An 11357-nucleotide genomic window follows, 5' to 3' on the forward strand; every position below is an offset into this window, starting at 1 on the left:
GCCCCGCGCGGCACATCCGGGCCCCGCGGTCGCTATGGTCATGGCGGAGGGCACGGCCGTGCTCCGGCGGAACCGACCGGGCACCAAGGCCCAGGTGAGTCCCCGCGGCCGCCGCCGCTCCTCCCGCGGCCGCCGGGCGGGCGCGAGCAGCACCGCCGCCAGGGCCCAGCGGCCGGCGGGGCGGCGCCGAGGGTCGCGCCGGGCCTACCGCGGCAGGGGCGGCGGCGGCCCCGGTCCCGCTGCGAGGATCGCTTTGTTCCCGCGGCCGGGACCTGGTGGCTGCCGGGGAACGGGGACGGGGACGGCGGCGGCTCCTTCCCCGTGGGCTCGGCGGAAAGGCCGAGGCTCCCGCGGGGGAAGCGCCGAGCGCCGCCGGGGCTTGCAGGCTGCGGGTTTGGGAGCGGAGGTCGAGCCGGGCCCGGTCGGCCGCGTCCTGCAGCGCGGGGGCCTCGGCCGAGCCGGGGAACACCTGTGACAGCCGCAGCCAGGGCGGCTCCCCGGTACTGACGGACTCTGCTGCTGTTGGTGCTCTGAAAATAACGAGAACACGCTCCGGGAGCGAGCTCGTGACCCTGCCCAGGGCTCCGGGTGGGAGCTCGGCACCGTCAGAGAGACCGGACCCGCCTGCCCATCCCGCAGGGAAAGCCGTCCTTCCCTTACGTAACTGCGCACAAGGAAATGCTGGTGTCACCTCGCTTCTCTTAATCAAAATAGAATTCATTTGTTTCTGGGGTTTCACGTTCAGCTGGAAAAGGCACACCTCAAACATGGAAGCTTCATATTTTTTAGATTTTTTCGAAGAAGTTATCTGTCAGACATTTATGTGAGACCTTCCCCTGTGCTTTTGTGAGGATGGGTGGGAAAGGAGCAGTGTGTGACACGTCTCCTCCTGTTCTTTGTCACAGCACAGAGATAAAATTATTACACAATCCTGTAAATCAGGTCATTCTATGCATGTTTCATCAATGAGGGAGACAGAATGTTGTGTGCCTTTGATTTGGGGTATTCTGAAAAACAGCTGGACACGGACCTAGGTTTAGTAAATTATTATGAATTTCATGTAGATTGAACAGTTTTATATATAGTGATGATAATTTCTCTCCATTGGCATGATATTTGTGTGTGTGGCTGTATTTAATGTTTTATTTTGGATGACATTGTATAGCTGTTCAGTTTGCAAATACAGTTAGGTAATGATATTTTCAACAGTGGATATGCACTTCAGGTATTTTTTTCCAGAGCTGACTTACTGTCTTAGGAACAGATTGCTGAGCTTTGCAGTTGGCACATTTTCACTGAGTCATTGCACCTACTGGCATGACTACAGCAAGCTGATGTACAGCATCTCTGCTTGATATGAGGGAGTAGCACCAAATTCTAGATGTGAAAAATGCACAGTAAGAAAATGCCTGTGGTTGGGATGATTGTGGGTGCAGCACGTCATGTGGACTGCTGCAGAATACAGGTGCAGCTGGATCTGAGGTGAAACTTCAGGAAGACTTTATCATTAACAGAGCTGATAAGCATCCAGGTGTAACTTTCCCCCCCCACCTCTGCTTTTCTCAGGTAAATTCATGAAGGCATACTGACCTTACCGAGGGTAAGGTGGGAATGTGGTACCAGGTTAGGCCAGCACAGCATTGCGTGATCTCAGCTCGGAGATGTTTTTCTTGCTGTGTCACCACTGGGAGTTTTAGTTTCATAACCAGTGTGTGCTGCTGCTCTCTACAGACCTCTTCTTCCCCACTGCTACCTGGTCTAACACCTGCAGTGGATGCTGTGTGCTGTATTTAATGTAAAAAACCACAATACAGTGTTAGAGCAGGGTGTGGGGCAGCGGGGGTGTTCACCTGCCGAGTCACACAGAGCACTTCATTTCAGTTTCATTTCATTTCATGGTATGCTGCTGTTGCCGTGCTGGGAATATAAATCCCATCTCACCCTCTTCCTGCCATGACTCTGTGCTGCTTCTCTTCAGATGCAGCTTCCTGGAATTGTATAAACTCCATCTATGTTCCTGCATGCTCAGGCTTATTGTATGTTGTGTGCCTTTCTTCCTCTCCCTCTGGTTTTGTTACGTTGCTTTAAACTCTCTTTTTTTCAAAACAGGATTTCTACAACTGGCCTGATGAATCCTTTGAAGAAATGGATAGTACATTAGCTGTGCAGCAGGTATTCTTACTTACATGAAATGTTGTTAATGAGTGCAGTTTCCCAGGTTTTGTGTTCTGGTATATAAAATGGAACAGGGCTTGATATTTAACTGCTTAGGGTGCTTTTGCACAGCAGTTAATTTCCTAAGCACCTATGTATATTAACAAATGAATGGTTAATTTTGTTTGCAGAAGTAACTTAAATTCCCATGTCTGGTTTAAAATTAAGAAAATGTTGGGGGTTTCTCCATTCTTTTACCTTCTTTAATTGAAGAAAGGCGTTTTTCAGATCTGACATTTTTAATACCAGTTACCTTACCCTGCCCATCTACTTTTGAACTTTTTAGTCTGTTAATCATTTAAGTAAAAACTAAACCCCTCCAAGATGTAATGTTCTAAATATGCTGTCTTGCTCTAAGTACAACAATATCTAGTTCTATTTCTTCTCCCTCCCCAGTATATTCAACAAAACATAAGGGCAGACTGTTCCAACATTGATAAGATCCTTGAACCTCCTGAAGGCCAGGATGAAGGTGTATGGAAGTATGAACATTTAAGGTAAAAATCCATCTTTTGTTAACACTCTGTCTTGGTTCTAAGTTTTGTTCATTGATGCTCCTAGTGAATCTGTTTGAATGTGACACATCAAAACTAACTTAAATGAAACTTGATTTTTCCACTGTTAAATATTGGTATTATTTTCTGAATTCCCTGTTATTTCTAAAGATTTGGAATGTGCTCTGATCTTCTATTTTTTTTAAAGAAAATATTTGTACCTCACTCCTTGAATTTCCACAGCACTTTCTTACAGTATTGTCAGTTCTCCATCTCCACTAATAGATAATGTGATTTCCAGATGCTCCCCATGCTTTTTCTGAAACTTGCAGGCAAATAGGCAGGGACAGCAAGAGTACCTGTGTCTTACAGTCCTTTTTCTGATTGTAAGGAAACAAACCTTTTTGTCTACCTCTGTGGATATTTTTAATTGCAGTACAATATATACGTTCAGCTGTGGAAGGTTCTGCCTTAAAGTATTTTGCAGCTGCAGTGTAGTTGTTAATACATATGTAGTAATCCTTTTGTCCTGATTTTTATTTTTTAATTTTCTTGTAAGCATCTCTTCTTGCTTTATTGAGTACTCTAGAATAAGAACAGTTCTAAGCTCATCCTACATCGAGACATCTTGGTTTTTTCCTCACATTTTCTCTTCTCTGGTCTGCAATAGTTCTAATAGACAACAGGGAATCCTCAAGAAAGGAAAAAGTATCTACATACAGTTGCAAAGTCATGTTTTAAGAATTCCCCCTGTCCTTTCATATACCCCCCAAAAAACTTCAGATTCATAAAAAGGGACTTGTCACTTGTGACTTTTGGAAAATTTATTCAGATTTTCTTGTAGGATGGAGGGCTGAGTTCTGTAAAGTTCAAGAATGCACTTTCAGATACTTTCCAGTGAAAGCAGTATTCCAGAGGTCCCACTCTGTTACTGATCTGAGATGGGACTTTAGCCCCTTAATTGAGTGCAAGTACATCCCAGAAGGATGGAACAATTCAACTCTAAGAGTTTAACATGTACACTCTTAAATTAATTCTCCTGAAGTGTTAATTTTTAAAAAATCTTTATTTGTGAAATAGTACCTTCTTTCATAACAAAGTTGGTATCTTAAACACTTTCATTAGATGATATGTTAAACTCAGTCTCTGCTGTCAGTAAAGAATTAAAACACAGTTGTTTAGCTGAGTAAAAAAAAACATCTGCTAGTTTGAAGATCAGAATATCTAACCTGTTTTCTATGAGATACTTGCAGTGAGGAAACAAACAGCTGGTTTTGATGCTGCTGTGTCCAATTTCTTTTAGACAATTCTGCCTTGAGCTCAATGGACTAGCTGTCAAGCTTCAGGTAATTATTTTCTCAAGACTTATATTTTTTTCAGGGAGGAGACTTTTTTTGTTTTATGTAAATTGCAGAGCTTTCTTCTAAATATATGCACACAGGGCTAAGCAGTGGTTGGAGGTTTTGTAAGATTTTAAGGGCTTACGGCAAATAAATCTTCTGGGGGGTGGACAGGGCAAGGAAGTGACTTTAAAAGACCAGCTCCTTTCTGCTGCTGGTTTCTCTTCTTAACTGAACCATTACTTTAACAGAGTGAATGTCACCCCGACACATGTACTCAGATGACAGCAACTGAACAGTGGATTTTTCTTTGTGCAGCTCATAAAACTCCCAAAGAGGTATGGATGTATTTTGGTAAACTGACTCCAGTGATGCAAGGATTTTCTTTCACAGTTCCTATGTTCATGGGGAGCCTGTTAGAGGTGGCTTCTAGTCGAGTGTTCTGGTCTAGTCGAGTCATTATGTGGGTTAAAAATATCACTTGAGCTATTCTTCTTTGCCATTCTGAAGTGTTGTAGAGAGGAACAGGATGAGGTAAGAGGAACTGCTTTTTTACCTCAGTATTTGCACATTTGCTTTGCACATTCCCCTTTTCTCTCTGGGTTGGTGTTGAGCCTGCCTGAAACTCAGTGGAAAAAAGCTTTGTTTAACTGATAGAAGAGTCCATGCTGAGAACAGGCTCTCATCTTCAAACGTTGGCCTTGAGCCACAGTGTAGGCCTGACACTCCAAACGTGACTGCATGTGCTCATCCTGAGGGCAGTTACTCCAGAAAGGTGGTGGAGTCATAAAAATGTTTCTAGTCAAGTGGGTTTATCAGCATGGCATTAGCTTGTCTTCATCTGTGTCCAGTTAGTTTAAACTTTGTTCAGGTCTTCTCTTGAATCACTTGATACTTTTTTTTTTTTTTTTTTTTTTTTGCCTGCAGAAAGTCTTTGTTGCTTTTTGGGTAGGATGGTAGCACAGTTTGTCATATTTATCTTTGTATTTTACCTTCCACAATAAGGCATTGGTTGTTTTTAGCCTTATCTTTTCTGTCCTCTAATTTTTTTTTTCTTGTTTTGTTCTGCTTTTACTTTCCCGAGATGTTTTGATTTAGGCAACTTCTCAGTCTCTCCTTTAACACCTATCCCTACTCAGCATCTTGGCAGAGGTGTCCTCAGATAGACTGGAGAACTTCAGGATTCATTTTATCTCTGAGCATGCAGCATTCATCTCCTGTTTTCCATGGCAGTAGCTACCAACTCAGGGTCAGGGAGGGGGTGATGGAACTTAGAACTGCTGACAGAAATGGACAACTGACAAGTCTTTTTCCTGAAATTGGTGAATGGACGATGGATAGACATTCCTTCTCTCAGTCTGGCTCAGTTAATCTTTCTTTATGTAGGTGTACTTGATTGCAGAGCCAGGGATGACTTGTTACACACTTAGTAACTGTGATTTTAGTTTCCTTTGCCAAAGCAAAAAGCACCAATAGATTTAGGTGCAGGTTTGGTTTCAGAGCCTGTAAAAGAGCAAGTCTGGCAACTTGACTGTGTGGGAAACCAAATGAGCTGTGAGGTAACAATCATCTTTCCTTTCAGGGTACTCCTAGCATGTATTTTTATTATACACCTTTGCTCAAGGACAGGCATAAAACTCGCTACTCAGGTGCATAATGGCATTGCCACAGTAACATTTTTTCTTCTTACATGGGTTGTGAAGCAGAGAAAAGAAATTACTCCCTTAAGGAGGAAATGCAGTTATACCTTTAGACAAGCTATGTGACTCCTGGGAATAAAAATGACCAGTGAAGTTCAAAGCATCAGGAACGACAATGAAATGTTTCTTTTTCAACAAGTTCTGACAATGTCATGCTTGCACTCACTCCCTGTCTGTTTCTGTAGTGTCCTGCTATAGACTACACCAGGCACACACTCGATGGAGCTGCTTGTCTTCTGAATAGCAATAAATACTTCCCCAGCAGGTAAAAACATTTTCTCTTGGGAGGAGGGAGAGGAGGAGGAGGGAGGAGGTTGGAACTTAAGGCAGTGACAGTTCAGGGAGAGGTGAAATGGATTTTTCATGGACTTCTCTTAGAACTATGAAAAAGTCCTGCAGCTCTTAGGACTTGGGAGGCCTATTGCCACTTCTAAGCCAAGGAAGAATTCTGGCTTATTCAAATAGTTTGCCATTTACTGGAACCAAGGGATGGTTTTTAGATAAAAACTGTTTTAGTGATATCTGCTAGTGGTACAGGGCTTCCACTGGAGTAGTACCCACCTAAACAAGAGGATGGCCTTTGGACAGATGCTGCACCTCAAAGGCCTTCAACAGGACACCATTAAAACCCTCCAGAAGCCAACACCAACCTACTGTGGGACATGGCAATCACAGAAGACACAGACAGGCTACTGAATGGGCAGGTCACATCAGAGAAAACTCCCTGCTGTGCATCTCTAGGAATTCAGTAGGGACAAGGAGGTGCAACTGCAAGTACCTAGAAACTAGAATAATTGATGATGATTAATTACAGTCAGAACTTCTTGTAGTCAAGAGTACAATTTGTAAATGTGGAGCTTGCATCAACAAGTCTAAATTTCATATGCAATTACACAGAATAGTTTTAAGAATCAAAATTTATGTCAACACATATCTCAGTAGTCATTCCATTGGAGCAGTTGTGTAACCTTTCTCCTTTCTCCTGTTGCTTTACAGGGTTAGCATAAAGGAATCCTCTGTAGCCAAATTAGGATCAGTGTGCCGAAGGATTTACAGAATATTTTCACATGCTTATTTTCACCACCGGCAGATATTTGATGAATATGAAGTAAGTAATTTGAAATTACATCTTGAAAGTAGGGCATTTACTGAAGTTACAGCTGTGAAGAAGTTGTATAAAATATTTTAGTCTTACTAGAAGATCTATATTCAGGTGAAGGATTGATTACAGTAGATTCCAGTTTTACAAGAACTGAAAAGCTGTTATACTTACATCTACACATAAAAAATCATTTCTGTGATTAGTGTACTCAGGTATGGTTTCCCTTCATTTAGATAAAAGGCCAGAATTTGAGGATTTTTTACAGATGACTCAAATTCATCTTGTATTTAAGAATCCTGAATGCATTCAAGCTCTTGAGTGCAGTTAGTACTGCTTACATATATGTATTTCCCATTTGTGTATGTTGCACAACAGTTAAGGAATTATAATTATGTAACTGTAAAAGATCAGAGTAATTGAGGGCAACTGGTGCACCACCAGTAACTTTTTTTTAATGGGAAAGTAGAAAGATAGAAAGGAGATAAGGGGTACAGCTATATATAAAAGGAAACCATTGCCAAATCCCACTTAAGGTTTCTGGAACAGCTGTCAAATAATTGTGCCCTGTTGTGCTGGAGATACTGCATATAGGAGGAACTTTAGAACCATACTTTTAAATATATATTCTTGTCTAAATGCTGTTAAATTGAGCTGTGACTGAAGCCTCAATTTCAGTAGGTTTCTTAGTAGTTGTAGTAACTATAAGCAACCAGTAAAGATACAGAAGAAGCAACATAAATTTACTATTTAAGTGTGACTAAGACCTGTAAATTTTATGAGACAATTAGATAGCAGCATGTTCCTCATAATGGTTTAAAATAATCCTTCTGTACATACTGTTTTTTCCCCTCCAGAACGAAACTTTCTTGTGTCACCGGTTCACTAAGTTTGTGATGAAGTATAATCTGATGTCCAAGGATAACCTGATTGTACCAATTTTGGAAGAAGAAGTGCAAAATTCAGTGTCAGGCGAGAGTGAGGCATAATGGGAAGAGCAGTATAGAATTCTGTACTGAATATAAACAAAACATTAATTATGTACTGTATATATCACTTTAGACACTTCAATCACGTATCCTCATAGCTTTGTTTAGTATACTTTTTGTATGCTGTGTGCATTGCCTTTTACTATGGGAAATACTTCTAAGTTATTCATGAGCTGTATATTCATCAATGTGGCACTCATGGTTTTTAAATAAAAGTAGTAGTATCTGTTTATAATGCCTGTTAATAAAAGAATTTACAGTTCTCTAAAAGTGCTGCTAAACAATCATTGAATCACAATCCTGAAGATGTGTCTGATTGGGTGGGGAAAAAGTGAGATTACGATTTCACAGCCAGCCATTTTGTAATGCAATAGCTATATTAAGTCTTAGTTCAGAGATTATCTCCTTAAATGTATAATTCTGCAGGAAGCTTCTTGCAATGTAGCTTATTCCTAATTTACCTTTTATTTTTTTAAAATGGCTTTGAAGATTTACTTCTGGATGTGCATATTGCTGTATGTGTATATCCAAATACTAACAGGATCTATAGTATTAACCAAAAGGACAATTTCACTATGATATTGAACATAGCTATGTCTTGATAGCTATCTAACACACTTTCTGGACTTTTTTTTTGGTCAGCAGTGGAGGTTTGTGTACAGCAGAGAACAGGTGCTGTCCTGTTAAGGCAGACTTCTGCTGTTCTCCAGTCCACAGCCTCTCTAAAGAATACCTGTGCATATTTATGGCAACTGCTTACAGATTATACCTCAGCTATTCATGTTACACTACGTAACACACTGGCACAGTCTCTGCTTGTATTCCTAGTCAAAACATGCTCAGTACCTGAAATATCAAACCTGATTCTTTGCAAGAGTTAATTATGTTTTCAACATATATTTGTTTCTCTTCATTTACCTTAACTATATTGACAGAAAGATTTGGATTCATGCTTCTGGTTCCCTATCAAGTGTCTATTTCAAGTTGTGTTTGCAGATTTGCAATAACTGACAATTTCCATGAGTGCTGCTTAATTGTGTTTTGTCTAGAAGGATAGAATTAAGTGTTTTGGAGATGCATATAAGAGAAATACTGCTAAGTGTACATGAATGCAGGGTCTAAAAGCAGTAGCTGTGTTCTTGAATGAATTTTGCTTTGCTGTTTAAGAAGTTAGCTTGTTTCTCTGAGGTTTATTTCTTCCAGCAGGTCAGAATGAGCTAGCTCAGCTAGTTTCAGTAATTTACACGTTGTTTTCTACATTGTATTTACATGGAAAGAAGGGAGTCCACATATTTTTACTAAGTGTTTTCTCATAATATACTAAACATGCCTTAAATTCTATTTTTCTTTATATGAATCAAGCACACCTCAAGCAACTGTTATCACCTGGATGTAAAGGGAATATAAACAATGAGAAAATGGAGAGACTAAGCTTAAGTACTTCAACAGCTGTGTTCTTCAGCAGCTTCTTGTCTCATGTTTATCATTGTATTTAACTGTCAGCAGGGTAATTGCATGAGATGTTGTCAGAGTGAAGTAGCTTTAGTTACTGTCTATACACTTAGCTGTAACTTGCCTTGTATAGACCAGGATACTTGATTTTGATAGGTATCTTGGAGTTAGTACTGCAGGGTAGGAGGATGTTTTCTGGAGGTAGTAAAAGGTATTTAGCTTGTTACTGTCAGCTCTAGGACCATCCATGGTGTGGCTCCTTTGTGCAGTCACTCTGCATGTGTATACTGGCTGTTGTGACTGGACAGGCAAAAACATGGGACTGGTGTTGCTAATTACATTTCCTCTACAAAATTGAAGAAAATTATGTGGTGCTCAGGACTGCATTAAAATTTTAAACCTCTTCCTCTTATGCTTTAAGAGATTAACTTCAAAACAAGACTTGGAAGTTTGAATCCTGTTTATTCTCATTCAGATTTGCACTGTAAGGTTGACTTGCTCTACTAAGCTGATTTTATATAAGGCCTAAGTAAGACACTGCTTGTATTTTCCCTTGCTATTGTTTACATGAGTACTGTGTACACACATGTGCCTGGATGGTACCATAAAACTTCAGTAAGCCTAAGCAAACCATTGATTTGTCTATTAACAGGTTTAATTTAGACTTTACATCATAGGGAAACTAAGACTGTCTTTGAATTATATTGTAAAAAAAGGATAAAAATTAAACTGTTTCTTTATCCATACCACTATATTTTGACAAGTTATTCTCTTTTTTCATGTTGTCTGAGAACACAACTGTTTCCAACAGACCCTTGGGTGCTCCCCCATCTCTCCTACAAGGTGTGCTCAAATCAAGTTGTCTTTCTTCTTTCCAAAGTAGAGAAATAAAATACTCAGTAGGAACTTGCAAGTCCGACCTCAAATTCATACACCCCTCCAATCAGAACATACTGGTTCCACAGTTAAAATATGGGAGGTCTAAAAAGCCCCTCTAGATACAGAATAAGCACATTTATGACTGCATGTCACAGACTGTAAGCAAAAGCTCACTGTGACGTTACTTCTTCCTTCCACCGCAGCTTTTCCTCACCTTTGTCTTAGCACATCTTCCAGCACATCAGCCGTGGTGTTAATCCACAGGGAACTGTCAAGACAGCAATCTCTACTTTGCCTTCAAAAGATGAATATGCTAAGAACAGGGAAAACCTAATGAGTTTTTACTAGATGGCATTAATTCTATCAGGCTTTGCTGTTCAGACAAGACTGCAAGAAGGTAATTTTAGCTTGAGGCAAGGTATACAATGATCTAACCCAGTTAATGTCAGTGCGAGACAAACATCATAAACTGGTAACTCATATGGTAAGTACTTACCAAAGGTGAGAAGCTATATGAACTACAGAAAAGATCTGAACCTATACAAAAAAAATATTTTATGGACCAGAAATAAGTGAAGCAGCCATTTATTGCAGTTGACCAGGTTTGTAAATAAACTGTTCTGACAGTTATAAGCAAAGTACAAAACTTAACTGTGGACAATTTTTTCCTGTTTGTAAACACTGGAAAACTATTTCCAAACAATTTAAACTTCAGGAAGTATAAACAGTCTTTTGCAGAGGTTCATGAACACTACTGGCTACCTTCTGTTCTTCCTAATTGTTGCAGAACATTTCTGTTGTCACAATCAGCAAAGGGATTTCCATACTACTTTTCAAACACATAGGCACCTGGCTGAAGTCTTGTTACTGACTACACAAAGTGTACTTACTGTTCTTTTCAGAGAATTCTTCTGATTTACAACGCTGCTTTATGTAATGGACAGTGCTGGTAACCACACCACTAAAGCCAAACCTTAATGCTCTGGTTTCTGCCAGATCTGTGATGAGGATCTGAAATCAAATCTCCGATACCCAAAATGCACCCTCCCTTTTTCACTCATCCAAGTAAGATAGAGTTGGCTTTCAGATTTTTTTACTACAAGGAGAAAACCAGAAGATTTTCTATAATTTGTTTTAGAAGCATTTTCAATTTTTTTCAGTTTCAGCATCCAAGCCTTAGGAAGATGAGT

The 11357-nt window shown here is 40.3% G+C and overlaps 1 protein-coding gene across 2 annotated transcripts; it reads left to right on the forward strand.

Moving 5' to 3' along the window:
- Positions 1-6: 6 nt before the first annotated feature.
- On the forward strand, positions 7-10034 carry MOB4 (MOB family member 4, phocein). 2 transcript variants are annotated; one of them, XM_062498081.1, is made up of 8 exons: positions 7-94; positions 2110-2172; positions 2611-2711; positions 4012-4054; positions 4300-4386; positions 5934-6013; positions 6745-6856; positions 7705-10034. In XM_062498081.1, the coding sequence occupies exons 1-8, from the start codon at positions 35-37 to the stop codon at positions 7834-7836; spliced, it is 678 nt and encodes a 225-aa protein (XP_062354065.1). In that variant the 5' UTR covers positions 7-34; the 3' UTR covers positions 7837-10034. The 2 variants fall into 2 exon arrangements, with proteins under 2 accessions (XP_062354065.1, XP_062354066.1); XM_062498082.1 differs by lacking the exon at positions 2110-2172 and having other exon boundaries at positions 16-94.
- The last annotated feature ends 1323 nt before the right edge of the window (positions 10035-11357 follow it).

The sequence above is a fragment of the Cinclus cinclus genome, chromosome 9 (assembly GCF_963662255.1).
Source record: "Cinclus cinclus chromosome 9, bCinCin1.1, whole genome shotgun sequence".
NCBI lineage: Eukaryota > Metazoa > Chordata > Aves > Passeriformes > Cinclidae > Cinclus > Cinclus cinclus.

Excerpts from the sequence above, each read along its gene's own strand:
- MOB4 (XM_062498081.1), top strand. The coding sequence starts at position 35 with ATGGTCATGGCGGAGGGCACGGCCGTGCTCCGGCGGAACCGACCGGGC. Across the intron at positions 2,173-2,610 it reads GTACATTAGCTGTGCAGCAG|TATATTCAACAAAACATAAG; the intron begins GTATTCTTACTT and ends CTCCCTCCCCAG. Across the intron at positions 4,055-4,299 it reads GACTAGCTGTCAAGCTTCAG|AGTGAATGTCACCCCGACAC; the intron begins GTAATTATTTTC and ends TTACTTTAACAG.